Source organism: Gymnoscopelus braueri (genome assembly GCF_963280865.1).
Source record: "Gymnoscopelus braueri genome assembly, chromosome: 12".
NCBI lineage: Eukaryota > Metazoa > Chordata > Actinopteri > Myctophiformes > Myctophidae > Gymnoscopelus > Gymnoscopelus braueri.
The window spans coordinates 37,323,101-37,349,851 of NC_137614.1; the positions used below are offsets into that span (position 1 = coordinate 37,323,101).

A 26,751-nucleotide genomic window follows, 5' to 3' on the forward strand; every position below is an offset into this window, starting at 1 on the left:
AAAAAGGCATAGATAAGCCTAGAAAAACCCAAAGGATATTTCTTGTTCTGGGAGTCTTCAGTGAGCAGTCGCAGCTGGACGTTGCATTTAGTGATGAGCTCGTCCAGCTGGTCCTCGGCGTCCGTCAGGTCACACACCTCTCTCTGCAGTTCTTTATAGCGAGCAGCCGACGCCCCGTCCATACGGTTCCCCCTGCAGAGGAACATAGGACCACAGGTCAATTATATCATTTAACCCATTGAGACCTGAGAAGATTCTAGAAATGTCTTCTAAATCCTAAAAAAAAATTGGAAAAAAAACCCAATTTTTTTTTCCTCGATTTTTCAAAAATAGCAGATCTACAAGTTCATAGCGCGGCACTCGGTGCCGCGCTATGAGCTTGTATATCTGCTATTTTTGAATAGCCTAAAGAAATCTAAAGTGACACAGATGCGTTCCAGGTATCAATGGGTTAATAATATCATTTACTGTCACCACTTGAGGCCTATTCATTGAATGGATAAATAATGCAAAAATAGCCAATCTACAAGCTCACAACGCTTCACAGTGCGACACATTGTCAACTTGTACTTTTTTAGTTAGATTTCAAGCAGATTTTTTCGCCCATGCCCAAAATAGGGACACCAGGGTTTAAGTGGTTAAACAGGTATAACAAACATCATCTGGAGAAAGGTCCTTGTGATAATTCATAATTAATCATTTCAATGCAGAGTTAAAAAAAAACGGGAAGGGAAAAAAAGGAAATAAACAGGTATAACAAGTTCTATATTCTCATTCATAAAGTATCGCCCAATCCCGGTTGCGACACATTGCCAATTTGTACCTCAGCTTTTTTTTTTGACACTTGCCGTAGGACAGGGCATAAATTAGACATTACTACTTTTGTTAGCCCTCTGTGTGTGAAATGACACCTCAGGAACACAGTTTTTAGAGTCCCATCCCTGTTAAGCGCAATCATAATGTCTGTGTCACCATTCTGAAATCTGGTGCTGACCTTCCGTGTGTCTGTGCGCTTGCAACTTGCCGGTCAATTGTTTAAGGAGCAAGCAGCAATATCTTTAATCATTTCTGATGTTAAAAACAGTGCTGGTGTACCTAAGACATTAGCTGCAACAAATAGCGTTTTACATGAACAGATTAAAGACACATCAAGATGTTCCACATTCGGACGTTCACATCAGACAAGACACGTGCTATTTTGAGTGACATATTTCGATATTAATATTAACTCTCTCAGTGCCAAGAGTATTTTCATAAAGTACTCCCCCAGTGCCAGCAATTTGCGTTCTTTTTAATTTTTTAATTTTTCATTCAAATAAATGATCTGATTGGGTTTTTAAACCCATAATACAGTTCTACCAGCAGAGAGCAACAAATCGACACATTGATGATCTCGCTGGCTCACTCGCCCCCTCCCAAACAGGCTTACGTCACATCCGGTCATAACCGGATGTTGACATTTTTGACAATCGTTGATCGGGCTAAATTACGATGTGATACACGACTACGATGACTGATCGTCACCCAGACCAAAGAGAGTAGACGTGGACCTCTCCGTTTGTTTTTTATACCGTGTGAAAAACCGTGACTTTCCCTATTCTGGCCGAAAATGACCGCGGGAAAAAAATGAGAACCGGAAACGGAATCTGCGTCATGAAACCGGAACCCAATGAGTCTGAAGGAGTCAGGAAGCGAAAGTGATCATGAAAAATAAACAGAATAGCGCGACCACAGTCAAAAGTAAAAACTCGGGATTTCTCGTGCTGGCACTGAGGGTACTCGGGAAAAACTCGGGATATCTCGGGGCGTGGCACTGAGAGAGTTAAGGTGATGGGAGGTATAGATCCTCAGGTGCATCGTAAGATCAGTCTGTTTCTACACACCCATTATACAGAGAAGCTCGCAGCTTATTAGAATAAACTAAAAATAACAGACGGGCGGGGCACATTTTCACCCACCTAGTGAGTCATTTTAGCCTACATCCATTGATGATGTCAACCACCCAAGCAAGCACCTACTGAGCCTTTCCAGACCACAATGACTGAAGGCAATTGTGTGGGCTAGCTTTGAGAGGCTACCTTTTTACTCTTAGAATTAAATTTACAAAGTGTGAAATGTTTTTTTAAAAAGCAGTCACACATCAGTTGCACACCCTGAGGTGTTCACAATAGGCCTCATTCACTAACAGTGTGTAAGCACAAATCTGTGTTTAACCACTTAAACCCTACATACTTTGTTGTAAGTCAGTCAAATGGCAAAAATATCTGATCCACAATCTAACAATAGATCTGCTATTTTTTGCCAAATGTGTGCCTATCATGACATGCCCTGAATCAGAATGCTAGGGTTCAATTCATGTGGTTAAATCTTGTTCACAATATCATGAAAGCAAGGATTTGTGCTATTTGTGTATATTAATTGACAAAACCTATACCAAGATTTGCCTTCTACTCACAGCCATTGGATGTTGTTCTTGGACTTCTTGGAGATGAGCTGGATTCCCTCCAGGACATTGGTGATGTCGTAGATGCGTCTTTTCTGGACATCCAGGACTTGCGAGGCCCAGTTGAGATCCACAACGCCGTCTGGGGACTGGGACAGCAGGTCCAGGAAGCGCTTGGTAGTCAGGTTGAGCGACGTGTCATATCGCGACTTCTCTGTCGAAGGTCGAGGGACTGGGGGAAGACAAGATGAGAAGGGATTAAAACATTAATAAACAAGAACACACAATATGAAAAGCAAGTTGACCAATTAGGCGTATTTTCTATTGAGGTTTGTGAGAGATTACGCTTGATTTATATACTCCATCGCATAAGGGTGTTGCTTGCCAAAATAACCATCAACATCAACAAGGATGTGGTTAGCTTTTAGAACAGCTATGTTTGGCAAGTGACACCGACGTACTACAGAGTATAGGATTCATACTGTGTGGAGTACTGTTGTTTACCAATAAGGTGCTATACTGTATTTTCTGTTGAAATGAGTGATCTGTACAATGTGTAGTATTACAGCATGTTTATAGTTTCTGAGAGGTGTCATTGTAAGTACTGTAGCTACATTTATTTTTTCCTCCAGTGTTGAGTTAGAATAACTGCTTGTCTCTTGACCAGGATAACTGTTCCACGTCAAAGTTCTTTTTAAATTGTCATTTAATACTGCATTAACCACTTAAACCCAATTTATACTTTGTCGTACAATGGGCTTGCACTTCAAAAATAGCTGATCTACAAGTTCACAACGCACTGCGAGTGTTGGGACTCACTGTGAGCTTGTATCGGCTATTTTCAAATACTGATTTAAAAAAAGGCGAATAATGGCCGATCTCTTTCCACCTTTCTTGAAAGTGCAATGATGGACCTTGTTTGACAAAGAATTTCACGATTATTGGGGGGGATGTATAATCCTATGATGTGACGATAAAGCAGAGTTGAGTTGATATATCGGCTAAACCAATATATCTTTCGGGCTCTAGAAAAAACGAAACCGCCTCTTGTACTGAAGAACAGTGTGGTTGTCGTGTACCTCTGGGCGGGGCAGGTGTAGAGGGCGGTACCCGGCCAAGGGAAGAAGGTCGGGCAGTGCTGACGTACTGGTGGTCGCTGTCCAAATCCAACTTCCTCTTTACCTAGAAGTGGAAGAAAGCAAACTGTCAGCTGTCAAAAGGTCATTTGAGTCGAATCCAAATTAAAAAGGGGAGAGAACGCAAGAACAACACAGAGAAGTGAAAAATTAAGAAAAAAAAGGGGGAAAAATAAAAAGCAGTGAGGTGGTTTAGAATCAATACCTTACATTTGTATTCTTTGAGACACACATACGGGTATCTCGGGGCGTGGCCGAATCCGCCATTCCTTCACCGGGTGAAACAACACAGCTTTCACCATTGTAATTGCATTACGGAACGTACACATTGTAACGTTTCATGGCTTTATTTCGTCATAGCACAACATATGGTGAAGTTGCAGCGCAGGTAATTGCAACAACCACCGATCTTGTGAAAAATGAAAACAGGACCACCAAATATTCTAAACTTTCCGCGATTCTGCCAATAATCATATTCTTTGAGACACAACAGTTTTTGCCGGGTCAAACAAGGGAATCATGTGACGTTGATTCCCTTCCCCTATTCACTCATACTAAGACATGACGTATGTGTAGGCAGAAGAATAAATGCTGCTCTTCTCTTATTGTACAGATTAGAGCCCGACCAAATATACCTGCCTTTATTTGACCTCTTTGACGTCATCTGCATTTATGCAGCCGATGTGTCCCACATTTTCAAAACTTGCAGATCTACAAGTTCCACAATGCGCCACATTGCGATCTTGTAGGTTGGCTATTTACGTTTTTTTTTTTATAGATAATTTCGCAAATCGCTACCCTGATCAGTGTTAAACTTGGTATGCACATTGCCAGAGCAGGCTACAGTAGTACCGCCACAAATGTTTTATACTTTTTGAACTATTTAACTTACATTTTTACTACAGACATCAACAGGGCTCTCATCAATTTTGAGTGGTCATAAAGTAGACTGACATCATAGATAACTGATGTAACCCCGTTCAATTTTTATCTATCAAAAAGTTATTTATTTTGGATCCAAGTTTAATGTTCTCAAAAAGAAACTTTAATCAAATGTAAGTTTTTCCAAATTGAGTCAAAAAACTGGTAATCGGTGGTCTGGGACTCTCCATATCATCTGGCATTGGTAGGGCTCTAAATACAGATACACACTGACGATAGTTTCAGTTTAGAAATGTCAGTGTAACTGTGCAAGAAATAACTTCTTAGATGATTGTTGTTTGGTTCCTTACAGTCCCTCCCTGCCGGATCATACAAATACTAAACTTCCCCTCCACCCCAGATCCTCCCCGCCTCACCGGAGGTCTCCCAAGCGTCGGTCGCCTCTTGTCCTCAAGCCCCACGTCAGCTGGGCCCTGTGGGGTAGCAAACAGCAGGATCTCCCCTGTGCTGGTGGGGGCCACGGTCGGGTGGAGCCCCACATGACCGGCGGGGCTGGAGATGATCACTATCTGGTGGTCCTCATTCAGGTTGATACTTCCAGCATTCAACAGCGTCTCGAAGTCGGCCAGCAGATCCTCAGATGTCTGCCCCGTTATCAGAGTCTCTGACATCGCAGGGTGACACAGGATGGTGTTGACTTTGACCCCTTAACGAGAGACTCTGGTGCCAGTCAGGGGAGGGTCACAAACTGATGTGGCACAGTCTGCTTGTGTATCAACACCTTTTATGTGCATTTGATCTGCTCAGAGAATGTGTGTAACGCCACAAACATTGTAAAGAAAGTTCCCTTGCAGTTCAACATTGTGTGGCTGAATGCATTTTCAAACAGATGCCACCTTGTTCTGTCGCAAACAATAATAATAAACTATGCAAAGGTCCAAATGGATGTTTATGATGCAATTCTCTTTAAGCACAAATAATCCCTATGTTTAAGGAGCCAAGAGCTAAAAACAACTTCAGCCTGATGGTGAAACAGGAACTGCAGCTGACTGCAAACTAAAGCACTGTAAATGTGGCATTGAGGATATCTAGCTACCAACACCCTCCTTCTATCTGGTCCAACAATCAATGAAGAATGCAATGCACAATACCCTGCTAGCCACCCTGTAGGCTACTCTTTTGTTTCCATCATTTCTATCAATACAGTAAAGCGTCAAGGGCCTCCTGCTAAAAAAAAAAGAGCTAAGCTAGCTTGTGCTACTATAAACAAACACTGGTGCAGTTGATCAGACGCTCAAATCAGACAATCCATAACATGGATCAGCAATCAAGAATATAGATTGTCACAAGTGGGACGGAGTTAAGTTGAATTATCCAAGATCATGACCATTTAAAAAACTTTATCAACAACTACCCGTCAGTAGTATAAAATAACGCGCTGTCCAAACGCCCCAACGGAAACACAGCATTTAAGGAGCGACAACTGGCGTTCTTTGCGTTTTACAATGTAAGCAGATCAGGATGTAAACGTTGTGCAACTTAGCATGCATGCTAACGAGTAGCCTCGGTCCTTCAACCGCCTCGTTGTGTTGGGAGGAAGCGCTGATCCGCTCCGGTACTAAACTAAACTTCACCAGAAGCCCAACGATCCGCTCCCGTAAGGGGGTCGCCCGGCCCAAGGCTCGGTACCGCAGGTGTCGGATCGATGCCCGTCCTTCGATCGCAGCGCCGCGCGGAGCCCAGATTTCCTCTTATTAGTTTGTTATTGTCCCGTCCGATGTAAACACAAGGACTCCCGGGTATTTTTCGCGCGAAACCCTTTTTGCCGCGAAAGCGACACGTGGCCACATCCGCGCTTCGCCATTGGCCGAGAGCGAGTCCGTGACGTCGCGCTGTTGTTAGTCAGCGCATGGGGTACTTATTTTGACCTGCTGTAATAGTTGTGTTCAGTGGTGGAAAGTAACTAAGTACATTTACTCAAGTACTTAAGTAGAAATTGAGGAAGTTTTACTTAGTTAGCTAAATAACTAAATAAACGTAATGATATATCATTATGTGCAATAACACTGGCATACTCTGAGGTGTCTGTTTTCTAGTTATTTACAGACACATCTGAAGCTAAAAGTGTACAATAATAATAATAATAATAATAATAATAATAATAATAATAATAATATGAGAAATCTATATCCAACTCTATATTAACTAGTATTAAATGTATGGCAAAGTGTCTTTATCAATGTTCAAACCAGGGCACAAACTACCCGAAGCCTCACCAGCTGTCATTTGCTGAGGCCACATCAATTGATACCAGATGCAATGGATGACATATTAAAATGTTCAGAATGTAACAGCTTTTACGGTGATTGGTTGCAGTTTTCTCACGAAGTAATATAATTTGGAAATTCACTGTCTTTGGAAACAATAAATGCACGATTTCCAATCCATCCGTCACATAATAATAATAATATGTCCTCAAACTTTTTCATGTCAAAGACCTACAAATGATTATTATTATTATTATTATTATTATTATTATTATTATTATTATTATTATTATCATTATTCATGTCAAAGACCTCCAAATTATATTTTTCATGTCAAAGACCTCCAAATTATTATTATTATTATTATTATTCATGTCAAAGACCTCCAAATTATATTTTTCATGTCAAATACCTCCAAATTAAAAAGTATTTGGCTGCAGAGTACAGACCCCCATATCTGGTGCCCGAGACCCCCATACAAATAGCTGTTGTCAAACTGATTTTCATGATGATGATATACAGTCAGTGACGTAAAGTACATTTACTCAAGTACTGTACTTAAAAGTAGTTTTTTTTTTTTACTTTACTGGAGTGTTTGCAATTTTCAGTACTTTTACTTCTACTCCACTACATCTCAGAGGCAATTTTGTACTTTTTTATTCCACTACAATTATTTGAAAACTTTAGTTACTAGTTACTTTGTAGATTTTGATTATTATTACAAAACATACATTAACCACTTCATACTTAGGCTATTTAAAAATAGCAGATCTACAAGCTCACAACACGTCGTTTTCATGAGACTATGATTGATATGATATATTAACTAATAATCTTGCAGGGGACCCTCTGGGAACCCCTTCACGGACCCCCTGGTCCCTACACCACACTTTGAGAACCTCTGACACAAACAAACAAACACACACACGCACACGCACACGCGCACGCACGCACTCACACGCGTACATGACACAACACAGACGTGTTAATCGAGTGCCTATCTATCTGGAGAGGAGCTACAAGATGGCGCAGGCAATCTTCGAAGTGCTTGAAGGTAGATGATCATCTATTTACCTCTCAATCATCATGTAACACTTTTTATTTTTATTTTTTAGAAACGTCTCGAAGGTCCTGATTAGGAGATGCAGACATGTAAATAATTATAATAAAACATTATAATTAAACAAACAGCTGCTGATCATTCTCACATGAAGCATCATCTCCTCCTACTGTAAACAAACAAACAGATTGATCTGTTTGATGATAAATAGATTGTTTGGTATGGATCAAATCAATGGATTTGATCCATACCAAACATTCTATGTATCATCATTATTACTATTATTTTTGATTACATTTATGATCTGTAAACAAACAGCTGCTGATCATTCTCACATGAGGCACCACCTCCTACTGTAAACAAACAAACCATGATCCATACCAAACAATCTATTTCATCATTATTATTTTTATTTTGATTATATTTATAATCTGTGAGATACGTTCAATATGAAAAGTACTAACTTGTAACATCACACCTATATGCATTCAGGCCTGGATGTTATAGAAATAATGTAATTATTATAGTCATGGAGCTTGGAATGGATTGATTGATTGAATATTGATTGATTGAATACTGTATTAACAGTTTGCAAAAAAAGCACAGAAAGTACAGTTCTATACAAAAGTATGCTTAAAGGATTAAACCCAAGAAAGCACTATGGCTAGTAATCAAAAAATAAAAATATGTACAGTAAACAGGTGGGTGGGTGGGTGGCATTTCTGGTGATAAGCTTAGACTTTTTACAGGGGCCAGTTACGAATTGCAGCCACCTGTAAGTGCTCTTAAATTAGAGCGGTGTTGAAGGAGAGTAAGGCTATAAGCCTATAGTATTTTAGACGTGATGGCTTGGGTGCTTGCATTTTTTCACATCTTAACTTCCTGATGTTTCACCGTGGTATATATATGACAGAAATATTGTGTAAAAAATAAAAGACAACTGTCAAAACTGGGCTGCCTGCTGGCAGTGGTGGAAAAAGTACTCACATTTTACACTTAAGTAAAAGTACCAATACCACAATGTAGAAATACTCTGTTACAAGTGAAAGTCTGGAATTCAAAATTGAAAAAATTGTACAAAAGTAATAGCATTAAAATATACTTAAGAAAGTAAAAGTGCTCATTATGCAGAATGTCCCATTTCACAAGTTTCCTAATGTATAAAAATAGCCTAAGTATACATAGCCCCCCCAAAAAACCTGGCGGTCCTGACCCACAGGTTGAGAACCACTGACTTATACAACAGGAGGGTATTGTATCAGCAGCTTTCTCATTCACGCCCATGGTATTCTCTTCTCAGGCATGGACAACCAGACCGTCCTGGCAGTCCAGTCTCTACTGGACAGCCAAGGAGGAGTTCCTGACCCAAACAGCCAGAATGTGTCTGGAACAGCCACCATCCAGTCAATGGGTATGTAGGCCTATCACAATTATTACATAATCGCCTAATTATTTGAGATAATCGCAATTATTTTTTGCATAATCGTTGCCATGTTGAAAAATGTTTCAAGCATTTTCCAAAAGTAGCAGAAATAGATGATCTACAACAGGGTTCTCAACAGGGGTTCCGTGACCCCTAGGGGGTCCTCAGAGTTACTACAGGGGGTCCGCCAAATCTTTGTGTGATTGGGAACATTATAGCCGAAAATAGCAGATTGACAAGCTCACAACGCCTTGCGCTGCGAGGCGTTGTGAGCTTGTCGATCTACTATTTTTGGAGAGTTGGTGTAGAGGGAAAAAGAGCAGACCAAGTACAGAGCCAATGGTCAAGTTGACTAAATATTGAGAGTTTTAAAAGGTTAAAGGTAGGGTAAGTGATATGTTTTTGGGGGGGGGGGTTTGTTAAAAAGGTTAAATTACTATATTTTAATAGTAATCATTGCTACAAAGCGTTTGTTCAGTCACAGGGGTCTCTCCAGCTCTTAAATAAACAGAATATAGTACATTTTCAGGGAGGTGAAAAAATGTAAGCCAATCAGGAGAGAGCACTGAACATGCATTTTCTGTTTAATAAAGAGCTGGAGAGACATGGGAGACTCCTTTTCCAGAACAAACACTCTATAGCAATGAGTACTATCAGAATATAGAGCTATTTAACACTTATTTTAACCAAAGTAAATCACTTACCCTACCTTTAACTATCTGAAAATACACATTAGCATGAATCGAAATATCGATTAAAAAGTTTAATCTGCAACACAGTTTAATACAATATGTAGTGGGGGTCACTGGCTGCTTCATCTGTCGCTCAGCTAAGGGGTCCTTGGGCTGAAAAACGTTGAAGACCTCTGATCTACAAGCTTACAACACGTCACTTTGTGACGCGTTGTAAGCTTTGTTTGTTGCTTTATTCCCACACGTCATTCACCATCACTTCCCCTTGTCGCCCCCTCCAGATGATGAGGATGTGTTCTTGTGTGGGAAATGTAAGAAACAGTTCAACTCGTTGCCCGCTTTCATGACACACAAGAGGGAGCAGTGTCAGTCCAACGCCCCCTCCCTGTCCACCGTGTCCCTGGCCTCCAGTAACGCCTACACTCCCGTCCCCTCCATCACCTCGGGACCCCAGACGCCGGCCAGCAGACAGGTGAGGACTATAGGGTTGGGATCTGGAAACTGCAGGAACCGGATCCAACATTGAGGAACCGGAATATTTGGAACCGTTTTCCGGAACCGTTTTTTATCACACTGTCAGAGCTGAGTATGTAGACTTCACGTCTGCTATACAATTACAATACCGGTGGTTCTTAAACTTTTGAATTTCAAAGACCGCCATAACAGACCTGTAAAGGCCCGTTTGGTTCCATTTGCATTTCCATTTGTACACTCTCAAAATTACAGACCTGTAAGGGTCCATTTGGAACCACTGGTTCTGGCTGTTCACCTGAATGAAGTGGAAAAATGATTGAAGCATGCAAACAGAGCAAATGGTTCTATTATTGCAATATATAGTACTGTACGTCATCTATGCAAAAAGTTATGAATTATTCTTAAGTTTACAGTACTTTGTGCCCACTCATTTCAGGCATGTCATTCTAGGAGAATATCTTTAGATAATTATTTTTATTTATTATTATGAAATTCCAAAAAGCTCACACATTTAAAAAAAAAAAGAAGGTAAAAATAGCCAATCTCAGCCTGTAGATTGGCAATCTTTGCTTTGAATTAGGTGTGGTTTTAGGTTTAGAGTTTCCCATATGTGTGCCTTGCGCACAAAATAGTGTGAACACCTCTGTCTTTTTTTTTTTTTTGTTTTCTTGGTTTATACAAATAATATAATAAAGACGATGTTGGTGCAGTACACAGGAAGATAAAAGAAAAAGAAAACATGTACTGTTCCTGAGTGAAGTTAAAGACAGAGGAGTTTTGATGGTTGGTTGAATGATTTGTTTATACATTTATTAAAATGTTTAGCCTTTTATTGGAAACAAATACTGTAAGAATGGATCTCCACCAGCCTGGTGACGGCTGTTGTGTCACCTAGCTGCCGCTTTGAAGTACACAGTTGTCAACTGACACTTACCGTTTACACCGAACGCCTCTTGTGCGATTGTCACCCAAGTGGCGCTAAGCCTGCCACTTGTTCTTGTCACCATTTGACTAAGAATACATTCTGGAGTGCCAGCCAGGGTTGTCACTTGACAAATATGCAATGAAGCTGTCAATCAAAAAAAAAAAAAAAAAAAAAAACCCACATGTAAATGAACCTGTGTGCTGAACATAATTGGTGGATGTGAAAGTGGTATGCTGTGCTAATCGTCACAATCTGCATATTTAAACATTCATGGTGGTTTTAATTACAGGTCTGTAAATAATAAAGGAAATATTGTGGGTGGACAGGTGATTGATGAAAAGAATGTGGAGCGACTGACAATAACATAACTGTGCTATCTTTCAGATAAGTAGTGATATAATAATTATCTCTGAAAATGCTAATTGGAAATGCCCTCATGTCTAGAAGACACTCAGACTTGACTATCTAGGTCTAGATGAAGAGTATATGTACAGTATATCTTTCCCCCTTTTATAAAACCGTAAATGATGGAGCTTACATGAAAAATGATTGATCCTCCTTTTTCCCCCTTTTCTTTTTTTACACCTGTAAACCTGTGATGTGCCAAAGATTTAAGTTGTATTCTTTTTGTTGTGCACTCCAGCCCCAGGTATCCACGTACATCACCGTGCCCCCCTCCCCCCTCACACACACGTTGGTCCAGGGCAATGTACTGGTCAGCGATGACGTTCTCATGTCCGCCATCTCTGCCTTCACCTCCATAGAGCAGCCTATGGCCTCCATGCAGACACCCGTACAAGTAAGACAGCTTGGATTCAGTGTGACCGCACGTTACAGTGATGTTGCTAGCAGTGGGTACCGCGTCTCTGATGCATTATAGAATTACTACAACGATGAGAATTATAATACACTATGATCCTGGCCAAATGAAAAAAATCCTGTGAGTGACCTGTAATTATTAAGCATTATGATACTTTAGGTTAAAAGTCATTATACAAGGCTTTAAAATGTGTTATTATTGCACTATGAATAGTTATAACTGTAATTATATAGTTATAAGCAGATTACAATACATTTATACTTGACCTTATAAGTCATTATAACATGATTATTGTATAAAGCAGAGTCTAGATCATAGCTATAATTATACATAATTATAAGCAGATCATAATGCAGCGTAAGTATGTTTAGCATGCATTATAGACATGGGATGCATAGGAAGTGATACAGAAAGTATAGCTGCCAGGGACGGATATTTTAACAGTACCTGGATGGCCTTTTTCAGACGGGCATGATGAGAGACACCTATCTTGTGTACAATGTCCTAAATTCAGTGGTTCTCAAAGTAGGGTCCAGGGACTCTCAGGGTTCCTTGAGGGGGTTCTAAATGGACCTTTACAAGTCTGTAACTCAGACAGTGTACAAATGGAACCAAATGGACCCTAACGGGACCATTTGGTTCGATTTGTACACTGTCAGAGTTAAGGGTGTCCTTGAAATGTAAAAGTTTGAGAACCACTGTCCTAATTCATAAGTTCACGTCCCATTAATCAATGGCTTCTCTCTCTTGTGTTTGTCAGAGTAACCTGAGCATGCACATGGCCGGTGTGTCGTACCTGCAGCACCATCATCACCATCACCACCACCACCACCCTCATCATCAGCAGCAACAGCAGCAGCAGCAGCAGCCGTCACACTCTCTCCCCTCCGGTCAGACCCCAGCCCACCCTCTGCCGCCTGGCCAGCCGCCCCAGCAGTCCCTGTCCTCCCAGGTCCCCGCCAGCCACAGCAACTCCATGGTCCAGGTCTACAGCACGATGCCCCCGATGGCCGGCGGTGGCAACAACGCAGAGATCCACACGCTGGGCCTCCAGTCCTTCCAGCCAGTACAGGTGGAGTAGTGTTAAAGTTTAGTTTAAAAAGAAGAAAAGAGTGTCACATACTCTGGCTCCATATGTAGTTCTGTTTAATTTATTGATGTTTTGCTGGCCTTCATCAGAATAAACAAAATAATGTTCCCTTTTGTTTTCATCAGAATAAACTAAATAATGTTCCCTTTTGTTTTCATCAGAATAAACGAAATAATGTTCCCATTAGTTTTTTCTCATGAAGGCCAGCAGGCCGAAACGTCAGTAAATTAAAAAGAACATAATTTGGAGTCAGAGTGGGTGACACGTTTTTTATAGTTTGTTTTCCAGTAGTCAGCACCTCACCATAGCTACAGTATTGGTGTCTGTTACCTTTTCTACTACTATAAGGTTTAGTTTAAACGAGGGTTCTCAAACTTTTCCATGACAAGGATAGCCCTGAATAGCCATAGCCTCTTGCTACGGCCCCCCAATTGCGAAATTTACAACGCCCAGTGAGCTTTTGTATGTCAAAATGTATTAAACATTTTGACTCAATGTAGTTTCTATAAATAATCAAGATAAAATTCTAACCATATTGGTTTGTGTATTAAGCTCACTGCTTAATATTGAGGATGTGTTGTAGAATGTATGTTAATAGCATTGTAGGAGAACTAGCTGATATTCTTGCAGTGGATTCTATGATAAAAGTGGTGTACATGAACCTGTACTGAGCCAGTGTGACTTTCGTAGGTTCCTAGTCAGTGTGTGGAGAGCCAGTCCTTCACAACCCCTCCTGTCTACAGTCCTGGAAAACAAGAATTCAAGACCAAGACCTGTAGCATCACAGCCAGTCTGACAGAGCTGGGTGACTTTGAGAAGGTCATCATCCCCAAACGACCGCGGAACGGCAAGAAAGGCCCCGATGGATCCCCAGGTCTGTTCGAGGTCCACTTGAACACTGTCTAGCACCCCTATTTTGGGTCTTAACATTCGGCGAACAGCTTGCGTGTCACGTTACGACAGGAGGGGTCCTAGTATAGAGCCCCTGGGAATACGGTCTAGGTCACATGTCCTGGCTCACTCATTACATTCTGGTCAAAAGTGGGACATTCAGAGCTGTGGGTCCCAAACCTCTAGTACTGCTGGTTTTGCATCCTACCAGGACCTATTGCTGGTTTTCTATCCTACCAGGACCTCTAGTACCGTTGGTTTCCTATCCTACGAAACGGCTAAATGCACTCACCTGGTGTCCCAGATCTACAAATGACAGGTGAATGCAATTTAGACCAGTGGTTCCCAAACGGTGTGCCAAATCCCACTATTGTGCCATGAGACAGAAAGTCCAGGTGTGCCTTGTGATTTTGACATGGTATTTGGTGTGCCTTGGGCACAAACCCCTTGAAAACCCCTTGAATAGAAAACCAGCAGAACTAGGGGTGCTGGTAGAATAGGTAGACAGTACTAGTCCAGGGATGGAAGCACTGGGTTTAGCAGTGGTTTTCATACATTTTCATGTCAAGGACCCCCAAATATATTCTGTATGTATTTGGCCACAGAACCCCATTTGAAAATATTTTGTGCCAGGGACCCCCATAAGAGAAGATTTGTCAATATTTGTCAACGTTATTCAAAAATAGCAGATCTACAAGCTCACACAAAGCATCACATCGAAACGCGTTGTGACCTTAAATAATTAAGTGGTTTAAACTGTTCCTCATTTAGCTGGGGAACCTCCGGAACTGACTCGAGGACTGCTGGGGGTCCCGCGGACCCCACTTTGAGAACCTGTGGTTAGAGTAATGTGGTGTTGTGTTTATTTTCACTCCTCAGTAGAGCAGCTGAAGGGAAAGGGAGCGAAGCTGAAGTGTAATTTCTGTGAGAAGATCTTCTGTAAAAACTTTGACCTGCAGCAGCACATCAGAAGGTGAGGCAACCTTCAACATCCCACATCATTTGTCTTTTGTGGTTTCAGAGAGTTAGAGTCTGTAAAGCTGTAATCCGCAAGTTTTTATTCCCTCTTCCGACAGAGTAGAGGTAATTGCGACTGTGACACCTGAGATTTGAACTCGGGTCTCCCAAACATCTTCCGCTCTCACAAGAGGGAATCCCCACTTGGCCAGGGACGATATTGGGCTTATGAGCTTCAGGCAGTACTACTCGACACCAGTCTCTAAATGTCGCAATGAAAGAGTAGGGAGACCACCTCCAACCACTGCAGATGTGCTAGTTATATTGTACTAACATACTCATACTCACTACATAATAATAATTCTTAGATTTTTTTTTAAATGAGTCCTGGATTGCAGCTTTAACTAACACTTTTCAACCATATTTATTATTATTAAAATTATATAATTATTATATTTTATACAGGATATATGGTATATATATTTTTACTTAGAGCCATTTCTTTATTACCAGTTAATAATGACTATGTTGGTTTCTTTCTCTAGTCACACTGGAGAAAAGCCGTTCCAGTGCATCGTGTGCGGCCGGGCCTTTGCACAGAAGTCCAACGTCAAGAAGCACATGCAGACGCACAAGGTTCTGACCCGTTCTCTGCCTCATTTGAATTTTTATGGCTGGTAGGGATTTGTTTTATCCCTCCTTCTGGTCAGACTGAATTAAATACGTACATTTCCTTTTGGGAAATGTAGACTGTCTGGTATGTTTGACATTCATGTTTGCTAATATCACAATTGAACAATTTAATTTAAAAACGTTAAGTTTGAGTTAAGGTAAGTTGAGTTTTTAACACGTTTTTGAAGTATATCGTTGAAAATCCTGGAGGTTTTTGGCACTCTGCTTTTCTTTAAAGCATTAATATGTATTTTTACATGTGCGTGCGTGCGTGTGTTCTCCTTAAGAAAATACCCCCTCCCCTTTTATTATTATATTATTTGTTTTAAACAAATGGAAACCTAACTGCATCTGAGTGGACGTTAACAACTGTTCTTCTAATGAAGGTGTGGCCTCTGGGCGTCGCCAGCGTAGCATCCCGGCTGCCAATCACCGTCAAGGTGGTTCCGGTGGTATCCAATGAGGAAGAAGCCAGCAGGAAGGAGCTACAGCCGGGGGAACAGGAAGAGGAGGGGCCACAGCAGCAGCAGAGCAGCCAATCACAGACAGAAGAAGAGGCGGAGCAAACAGGTACCATCTCACAATCAGAAACACTTGAAGGGCTGTGTCCACAAAAGCGTTTTTTCCCCCTCAAAGCTGAAAACACAAGGTGCTTGTCTAAAAATGCTTCCAAACGCCCGAGTAGAAAATATTTCAACTCTCGGCAAGGAGATAAAAACACCACGCGCAGTGCAAAATAGACTCAACATAGTGTAGTGCTCCCATTGAAAACAATTCAATTTGTGTCGTGAACTTGTAGATAAGCATTATTTTTTCATTGAATGTTCGCTAGAGAATAGGGACGCTAGGGTTCATGTGGTCAAATGAACCCTGATGATTTTACTGTGTTCATTGTCAACCCTACCCACCTTCTCGTCTCCTGATTATCCAGTAGAGGCTCTGGGGGAACCAGAGGAGACAGTGATGGAACCCCAGGGCCACACAGAGAGCACCCAGGGTGAAGACATGCCCAATGGACACCATCACCACCACGACCCCTCAGCTCAACCCAAACATATGCTGCTCATAGACAGCTCCTACCAGTGCCAGTTCTGTGCCAGCAAATTCAGCACCTACTTCCAACTCAAATCCCACATGACCCAGCACAAAGGAGAGCAGGTCAGTGTGCTCGTTTTTTAGACCGATATATCGGTAATCATTTCTCTTTTTTTGCCGACATGGATATAGGCAATTATGCTGGCGATGTGTCCCGATTTCTTAACACTTTAAACCTGGCGTCACTATTTTGGGAATGTCTTTAAAGACAGTTTGCTGGTTGTCTGCGATGCCAGCACGTTCAGAAGTTTGTTTTAATGTATTTGATATACAGTATAATATTCATGACCAATGATAAGTATCTATAGAACATCTGCTCAGTCCGATCTCACGCTGTTGTATAACAGTGGTGTCCCCATCTATCCAGCTCTTGATTAAACGGAAAATACATTTTCAGGTCGGGATAGCAATTTCATCCAATCAGGAGAGAGATACAGGATAAACAGGTGAAATTGAAAGTGACCGAACAAAGAAATGAGCAGACAAAATCGGAATTAGAAATTGGCGACCCACCTGAAAATGTATAAAGAGTTGGAGAGATGGGGAGACCCCTGTTACTGAACAAACACTCTATAGCAATTATTCTATCAGCATATAGAGCTTTAACATTTTAACAACAACAACCTGTTTTGTTTGAACAAAAAAAAACATCACTTATGCTTATCACTTACTTTAAGGCAATTAGTGTTCATCCTCTAAAGAAGAAAACAGTGATCACATTGAATTGCATTTAATTGCACTTTGAACATGAGCAAATCATGTTTTTAAAAGCACTTATCTTTGTGATTCAATAGTCATTTCTAAATATATATTCCACTCAAATTACAAGGGAAGTGAGGCAGGTGGACACACAGGTGTGTGCTCTTATCTGCATACATTTTTAAGAGAAAAATGTATGCAGATAAGTACGTCCAAGTTTTAAAACGAAGAGGGAATGTAATATATTGTCACTGTCAGGTGGAAACCTTGTATGTCCAAAACTATTTAGTCACAAGCTCTTGTAAATTACTTTTGGTTGAATATTATAAAACTCACACACACTTAACCACTTTCACTTCTAAAGGTTTTGAATGGTAGCTAAATGTACAAGCTCACAATGCATCATGAAGTTTGTCGATTGGCTATTTATGCACAATGCTCATATACAGTGTGATGAAGTTAGGGCATTAATTTATGAAAAACAAAAAACATACGTTGACAATTGGATGTACAAGGTTTCTGCCCGACAGCGACGATTATGTGAAACATAATCTGCGCAAATCGGTTTGTTTGTGTGTTTGTGTTGTGTTGTTACGCTCAGACCAGAGTTCCGTCAGCTTATATAACAGGTGTTGTGCTGCACATGTCGTACTTCCGCCGGGAAATTGAAAGAAGTTGTCAGAGTAATGATTTCAGAGGACACCAATATGAACATGCTGCATGTGAAAGCTTATCTTCTGGGGAAGAACGGTTCCACAAGGGAGATTCGGTGCTTCTATGCAGCCAGAAGTTACGAGGAACTGAAGGGAGAAGTTATTAGATATTTCCCCAGCCTGAAAGATCAGATCTTCAAGATGTTCTACACAGATAAAGATTGGGAATTGGTCGCCTTCTCTACAGATGATGAGCTGACAATGGGACTGAACTGTATGTATGACAAAACCTTCTCGGTGTGCATCAAAGACATGTATGTCAAAGCTCATCTTATGGAGAAGGAATTGTCATCTCATAACAATTCCATAAGTGAGGTTCGGTGCTTTTATGGTGCCAGAAGTTATGAGGAACTTAAAGGAAGAGTTATTGAACATTTCCCCAACCTGAAATCAGGTTGTCAATTGACAATGGCATACGCCGGTAGAGAAGGAGAGCTGGTCTCCTTCTCTACAGACAATGAGCTGACAATGGGACTGGACAGTATGTCAGACAAGGCCTTTAAAGTGTACATCAAAGAGACGTTCGCCAAGGAAAGTTTAAAAAAAAATGGAAGCTTTTTTGGTATGATTGGATGTAAGAGCTAAGTGATGAATTTAAATGGATTTCAATCGCGGGACTGACTCCGCGATCTGTGAAAAACTGAGCATTTCATTCCGTTCAGAAGTGTTGCTTTCATCTTACTGTCTGTCACTGGGGAAACCCACCCCGGAGTCCCTGTGAGTGAGTTCAACAGTGTTGCTCGCCAAAAACAACAGATCCACATCGCAATACGCTGTGAGCCTGATTATCCACATTCGGTGAGCAACACTGCTGGATTAATAAATGAGCATAATGATTAAAGGTAGGGTAAGTGATATTTTCGGGTTAAAACAACAAAACGTTTTTTGTTTAAAGGTTGAAGCACTATATCTCTGCTGTCCGGCGGGAACCAGCTAACTCCAAAATGTTTTTCAGGAAATGAAAAAAACAAAACAGAAATGGAGTTAGGAGGTTTTGATCATCATTGATAAGAACAGTTGAATGGACCTCCAAGCTCACAATGAGGTTGGAGGTCAAAGGGGGGTGGAGCCTGGAGTCAGCAAAACCAGCTAACTCCACCCCCCTTTGCTGGAGTTAGCTGGTTTAGCAGAAAGTTTGAGGATCCAATGGAGTTAGCTGCTTTTGTCAGAAGCGCTTTTTAATACTTTTCATTGGTTAATTTTTTTTTTACCAACACACAGACGTAAAGGGTGTTCAAGAGCACTGATCTATGGAAAAAAATAATTTCTAAGAAGGTAATGGATATAAATTGCACCCCTAATCCTGCTGTGTGTGTGTGTTGTGTTCCCTCTCAGGTTTATAAGTGTGTGCTGAAGTCCTGCTCCCAGACCTTCCAGAAGCTGGACCAGTTCCTGGAACACATCAGGACCCACCAAGAGCAGCTGACGTACCGCTGCCACCTGTGCAGCAAGGTGTTCCCCTCCCTGTTTGAGCTGGGCGTCCACCAGTACTCCCACTGCTTCTGCCCTCAGCAGAGTGCAACACGCAAGGAGCCCGCTGTGTACAGGTCAGACACATGAAAACATCCACCTGTTTCTAAATGTCACATAATGCAGGAGGCAAGCAGGACGTTGCGTTATTGAAAACGAGCGCTTCCAAACTCTGACACTTAGAAAAACTAGAAAAAGTGCTCCTCGGAGCACTGCCAGACCCCTAGTGGTTGAAATCTGAAGATCAGAGCACTACGTCCCGCTAAGCTTGGCCAATCAAAAAGAGGGACATGTAAGAAAACGTTTTCGTCCATATATGGATGAAAAGGGGACCGACAAAGCCTCATGTAGGCCTGACCCCCTTTTCGTCCATATATGGATGAAAAGGGGACCGACAAAGCCTCATGTAGGCCTGACCCCCTGGGTCTGGCAATAATCACCTGCACTGAATTTATTGGCAGTAAGTAGCTCATAACATGTCTACGGTGGATTTTTAAGAAACACAAAACTTTGCAGATAGAAAGAGGATAATTCAAGCTTTCCGTACAGCTGCCATGTTGGTGAGTTTAACGTTGTTTGATACAATCACTTTTCTGTTTGGATGTATGGGCTGTGAAGGCCAGAAAGTTGCTCACTCAGTATGCGTTCCCGCATAACCTCTGGGTACGATGATGTCACGCGCATAGCCTCTATTCAATGACAGTGACCCTTTTTCCTTTTTGGGCGGTGTAGCCGCCCCTATAAGTGGGGTTGGGACACCTCATTAGCTGTATTGTGATTGGCTCATTAGTACACCCCTAGCTGTACTGTGATTGGCTGACTCTATTGGCTGACTCTATTCAGCACTGTGATTGGCTAGCGAGACACATGATGACATTAATAACCTATAAATAGGATTATGCACTTCAAAAAAATCATTTTTTTTTAAAAAGTGAGCTTCCATCACTATGATGACCACTGTGATGACCACACCGCCCACTTCACACTGGGTGTGATTTATTGTCTCCGCCGAAGGTGGAGAATATGGTTTCGCTTTGTGTGAGCAAACATTGTTAGCCAAGCTAACATTGGGCAAGCTCCACGTGACACGTGTCAATTTGTTGACACCAATGCCTCTGATTGGCTAGAGGGACGCGTGACGAAATAAAATTCTATAAATAGGTGTGTCACTTCAAAAAGCCCCTACTTTTTGAAGTGAGGTAAAACAGGATCAATCAGACTTGATTGGAACAGTACCTTCAGTAAGTCCAAGTCACCCGTCTGTGCGTGTGTGGTTCCCTCTGAGAACACCTAACATTGGTCAAGCAAAGGCGCAGAAGGCCAAAGCTAAGAAAGCATACTCATCTACAATTGTAACGTAGAAGAGGACTAGAGTTGAAATGATCCCACAACAAAGCCGAACTCTTAATACGTGTCAATATGTTGACATCAATGTCTCTGATTGGCTAAAACATCAGCTTTCGAAATAAAATCCTATAAATAAAAATAAAATCCTATAAATAGGTGTGTCACTTCAAAAAGCAGTTTACATTTTTGAAGTGAGGTAAGACAGGATCAATCAGTCTTGAAGATGTCCACCAATGCCTCTGATTGGCTAGAGGGACGCGTGACGAAATAAAATTCTATAAATAGGTGTGTCACTTCAAAAAAACGTTTACATTTTTGAAGCGAGGTAAGACAGGATCAATCAGTCTTGATTGGAACAGTATCTTCTAGTCCAAATCACCCGTCCGTGCGTGTGTGTGTCCCTCGTGCATATGTGTGTAACATTGGTCAAACAAAGGTGCAGAAGGCCAAAGCTAAGAAAGCATACTCATCTACAACAGTAACACAGAAGAGGACTAGAGTTGAATTGATCCCACAACAAGGCCGAAGTCTTAATACTATAACAATTGGCCACCTTGATCAAATACATTATGTAGCACTAGAGAAAACTGACATAGATCAAACGCACCAATCAACTGCTGAAACTGTTCAAGACAATGAAGATGAAGAAGACAGACAAGTATTTGAACAAACCAGTCAATTACGACGACTCCCATATGATAGATTGCTTCAATGTAAACAGAGCATTGCTTCAATTAAACAGAGCTAAGAATCATAAAGAAAGAATGAAATTAATCAGAGACAAAGAATCGCTAAATGACAAAAGACGAAGACTAGCCATGAATGCTGACAATATGACACAGCAAAGATTGCTACAATCTCTGGAAGAAAAAGTAGAAGAGTCTGAAGAGAACATCGAAAGGAAAAAAAGGAACTGGTCAAAGTATTCAAATAATGAAAGACAACATCAACAAGCACATAACACGAGTAAGAAGAAACGGTAGAAGACAAAATATGATTTTTAAATCATTTTTTTTTGAATAAATATTTCTTTAACATACACCTTTTTATTTAACTAAAATATATATATTTTACCCTACTGTATCTCATTAGTTATTGCTATGATAATATAATTGCTATAGTCTGCTGGCGGAGACTTGTGCTCCGAGGAGCACATTTTCTAGTTTACAATGAAATCATAAATCGAATAGAGACGTTAAATGTATGGACTTTAACCCATTTTCGGCGGGAACCCCTATTTGCAACTATACCTTTCAGGACGGGAACCCCTTTTGGGGTGTACAGTATAGCAACATCCATTTTTTGTAATTTTTTAATAAATATTTGAAGTTTTTCAGAAAACAGGATTTAGAAGGCGTTTTTAGAATCGGCCTCAGGTCTAAATGGGTTAAGAGGAGTACAGCTGATTCTGTTAATGCCTCAACACACTCGGTCCCTAACCTCGTGTTCCTTTCCACACTAGTTTTCGTTATGAATTGTACGCAGTTTCCGTATACCGCTCCGGACCCACACCGGATCATCAAAGCGACTTGATCCCAGTCTACTCTGTCCCTCAATCATTAACCACTTGAACCCTAGCATCGCTATAGGGGGAAACATTCGCAGGAAATAGCCATATACAAGCTCACAACGCATCACAGTGCGATACGTTGTGAACTTGTAGATCGCCTATTTTCGGCAAAGAAATTTGGTGTAGTCGGAAAAAAGCGGTACTGAGCCAATCTCAGTCACCTAAGTATTAGTTTACCAAGTGTAGAGGGTTTAAGTGGTTAAGATAATGTCTTACCCAAAGTCAACATAGTCCACATTCTACCTGTATTATTATAGAAAGTAGTTAAACTATAAGTTGTCTAAACAGGAGACACCATAATCGCATGTTGCACACTTGTAAAGTGCAAGCGCGATTAAAACAATGATAAAAGCTTGACAACTAACAAAACAAATCTATAGGGATTTAAGTATCTCTTTTACTATTGACCAGACTCATATCTCTGTAGTTCACATGGTGACTAGTACTACACATGCTTTTTCATTCATTTCCTTTGTATGACTTTGCTTTGCAGGTGTATGAAATGTCAAAGCAGGTACTCTACCGAGGAGGCTTTGGAACAGCATCTGCTAACAGCTTCACACAACTTCCCCTGTCCCCACTGTCAAAAGGTACAACGCACGGGCCACTCACGCGCGCACGCACGCTACGTATTGTACATAGAGGCCCTAGTTCATGAACAGCTGATCTATTGTAAACCAAGATAGCACATCAAACATTTGATATTGTTCAAGAGTTCTATTCATTCATTAAATCAATTATCAACAGAGTATAACTGCATGACATGTACGTAACATTTTCACCAAATATTCTTCTAGTTTTGCCTAATGTCCACCTATTATGACATGCCCACCTGCTATAGGGGTCGCTTAATCTGGCCATCTAAACTCAGACTAATCTCTCAGATTGTTTTAATTGTGACTTTCAGGTGTTCCCATGTGAGAGGTACTTCAGACGCCACCTCCCCACACACGGCGTCGGCGGCAGGTTCAAGTGTCAGATCTGCAAGAAGGCCTTCAAGACAGAGCACTACCTGAAGTTACACATTAGGATTCACTCAGGTGAATCAAACACTTTACCACCGACATATATATATATATATATATATATATATATATGTATATATATATATATGTATGTGTGTGTGTTATTATAATACAGTAAATGCATTAGAATGATGCAGCTAAATCCAAGCAACAACTACAAATCATGAAACATAGTAAATATTTGTGAGATTTGAATTGTGAAACTGTCTTTGTTCTGCAGGTGAGAAGCCATATAAATGTTCCCTCTGTGATGCAACATTCAACAGGAAGGATAAAGTGAAAAGACACATGCTCATCCATGAGCCCTTCAAGAAATACAAGTGTCCTTTCAGGTGAGATTTTAGTTAAGAAGTTACATTAATCTGAGCTGAAAATGACTCTGATGAATGTACTGAAATAAAGAATATTTCTTTCTTTGCTGTTTGTCATGATCGCTTACAGCACTTTTGAAAAGAAAATTCACCTTAAAGTAGATCCTCGTTCAACACATGTCCCAATTTCATGTTTCATGCATCAGAAACAAGTGACAAGGAACTGAATGAAGCCTTTGTTTTCTGTGTTGAAAGACATGGAGAGAAGAAGGGTCTGTTCAGCAGATGTAGGGTGCTAGACAGAGTATTTAGAGATAATTTAGAAGAATAGATTAAAATAAAGTATATTATTCAAATAGCAAAAACATGGTTAATATACTTTGTTACAATTTAAAACATGTTGTGCTGTCTGAATTGAAACTTTGGTCAAACATGTTCAATAACACAGTCACAGCTACAGTATGAACATTAAACACATGCAAGGCATCCATCTAGTGCATCAGAGAAAGGGTTTGTGTCCATGTGTTTGGACTATAAGCCATTATATACTAAACTTATTAAAATGTAATTCTTTCCTTTGGATTTATTTACTGGTATTTATTTTCCCTCTGTGTTAATTTTGTCTTTTTCTTTCTTTTCTGTCATTTTGTCTTTCTTTATTTTATTTCCTTCCTTTATCTGTTTTTTTTTTTTTTGTTCAGGACTCATGTAGGTTGCACTAAAGAATTCAACAGACCAGACAAACTGAAGGCACACATTCTGTCACACTCTGGTGAGTGTATTCTTCTATAAACAACAGATACTTCCCATTGGAAATACAGTAGATTCTAACAGCATTATGTTGCCATATTGTTTGTCCTTGTAACAGAGAAATTTGTTCTTCAAGTAACCAAAAGGTGAGACGAGTGGTCAACCCCATCTAATTTGCATAATTATATAATAATAATATACTATAATAATAATTCTGATGTCATAGACTGGCGTCCGAGTACTTGGTGCCAATTTCACCCGCACAATAACCCGGGCAACGCTGGTTTCCCTGCTATGAAGAAATATATACTACTGAAAAATGCACAACTATAATGACCTTGCCCCCATTGTTGGTCCTTGTCCAGGTATCAAACCCTACAAGTGCTTGTTCTGCCAGAAAGCGTTCAGCCGCCGCGCCCACATGCTGGAGCACCAGCAGTCCCACACCGACAACTACCGCTTCCGCTGCTCCGCCTGCAACAAGGGCTTCACCCGAAACAGCTACTACCGAGATCACAAATGCCCCGCCAGGGCGGCAGGGGGCGAGGCCGGAGAGGAGGAGGAGGACGAGGAGGACGAGGAGGAGGAGGAGGAGGACGAGGACGAGGACGAGGAGGAGGACGAGGAGGAGAGCGGCACGCCACAGGGCGGGGAGGAAGACGGCCAATCGGAGAGGAGGAGGCCGACGAGAAAGCGACAGAAGCGCAGAACGGCAGGAAGCGCCTCGGATGAGGACTACACTTCAAAGATGGAGGACGAAGGGTCCGAGACGGAGCAGGAAGGGGGCGGGGCAAGAGAACAGGATGACGAGGAGGAGGAGGAGGAAGAGGAGAGTACACGCGAGGAGACCGGGGTGGCGTCGACTACCGTTCCCACCGGCGGGCGGACGAAGGGAGGGGAGGTAGAGGAGGATGAAGGCTTGGATGGCCGGACAGCACAGAGCGTTGACAGAGACTGTATACAGCAGACATGTTTGTAGCTTGAGCTGTTTCCCTGGACACTGAAGACTAATTCACCCTCCGTCGTGCGAAGTTGTCGCTTGTCATGCGATCAGTGGTCAGTGGTCAGTGATCAGTGGTTCCCAAGCGGTGTGCCGAGACACACTGGTGTGCCATGACACATGTTCAGGTGTGCCTTGGGATTTTGTGTCAACCACACATTACACGAACGATAAAAAATAGTGAATATAGCCGGCTATTTTCACTCTGAATACATGTGTGCCTTGAGATTTTGACTTGCCCATTGGTGTGCCTTAGTCACAAAAAGTTTGAAAACTACTGCGATGGATTAATTTATGACGTTGATGGTCCAAATCTACAGTATGTCTGGCAAAGCAGACTGTATTTGTTTTAAATTAAAACAACATTGTGAAAACCTGTTACCTCAGTGTCTTCATGGGCTGGAATGTCCGTCGGGTCTGACATGATTTTGGGTCAGAAGAAATGCTGACATGGATTTAGTCGAGATGAAACTGCTTCTCAGTGTGAATGGTACATGGCAAAATCCAGTGTTAATTCAACGCTGCAAGTATAAAATCTGAACCCCTTTGACTGTATATAGATTATAGTACATGCCATTTTTATTTATTCATATTATTTGAATCATGTGAAATGAAAAAATGTTTCTTTTAAATATATGAATCAGGTGCCAGATCTAATCTTTCTTCCCCCAATGTGACTGCTGGATGTGAGATGATTTCCACATTTGTGATCATGCAGGTCAAGCTGTTATCTGCTTAGTCACACCCTGTATTTAGATTTAGTGTTTCTGAAGACATTCAGGGATCTAGTGTAATTACCAGGGTTTGATTTGTAAACACTTTTCCTAAACCACTGTCATATAGAGCACCGAAGTCTGACGTAATTTCCACATCCTAGGTTTGTCTGCCTGGTTCGTGGTTTTCCACCCCCATTCTGAATCCCCATAGACGTATTTAATATCGCGTCAAATAAGAACTGTGTTCCAAAAATAAACAAATGACCCCGGCGGTTTTACTCTTATGGATATGAAGCATCAACTGACGGTGAGAAAACGCTAAT

General features: G+C 41.1%; 2 protein-coding genes across 8 annotated transcripts in view; one reads left to right on the forward strand and one right to left on the reverse strand.

Moving 5' to 3' along the window:
* The window catches only part of e2f1 (E2F transcription factor 1), a 67,069-nt gene extending 60,808 nt beyond the window's left edge, over positions 1-6,261 (reverse strand). For 4 of the 5 annotated variants that reach the window (XR_013934215.1, XM_080445296.1, XM_080445295.1 and 1 more), the window contains exons 1-4: positions 4,878-6,261; positions 3,523-3,625; positions 2,456-2,675; positions 40-192 (exon numbers count right to left, since the gene is read on the reverse strand). Coding sequence is in view for 4 of the 5 variants with exons in the window: in XM_080445296.1 (XP_080301422.1) it covers positions 40-192; positions 2,456-2,675; positions 3,523-3,625; positions 4,878-5,132 (731 nt within the window). In the remaining variant the exon portion in view is untranslated. Of the gene's footprint in view, positions 1-39; positions 193-2,455; positions 2,676-3,522; positions 3,626-3,789; positions 4,857-4,877 lie in introns of those variants that run through there. The other variant, XM_080445297.1, reaches the window with a different exon arrangement.
* A 1,485-nt stretch (positions 6,262-7,746) lies between these two features.
* znf341 (zinc finger protein 341) lies at positions 7,747-26,082 on the forward strand. 3 transcript variants are annotated; one of them, XM_080444331.1, is made up of 16 exons: positions 7,747-7,782; positions 9,089-9,199; positions 10,185-10,375; positions 11,946-12,101; positions 12,883-13,194; positions 13,903-14,086; positions 14,983-15,076; positions 15,606-15,696; positions 16,119-16,302; positions 16,664-16,890; positions 19,575-19,786; positions 23,120-23,216; positions 23,534-23,666; positions 23,872-23,983; positions 24,664-24,734; positions 25,078-26,082. In XM_080444331.1, the coding sequence occupies exons 1-16, from the start codon at positions 7,752-7,754 to the stop codon at positions 25,689-25,691; spliced, it is 2,820 nt and encodes a 939-aa protein (XP_080300457.1). In that variant the 5' UTR covers positions 7,747-7,751; the 3' UTR covers positions 25,692-26,082. The 3 variants fall into 3 exon arrangements, with proteins under 3 accessions (XP_080300457.1, XP_080300458.1, XP_080300459.1); XM_080444332.1 differs by having other exon boundaries at positions 16,667-16,890; XM_080444333.1 differs by having other exon boundaries at positions 14,986-15,076.
* The last annotated feature ends 669 nt before the right edge of the window (positions 26,083-26,751 follow it).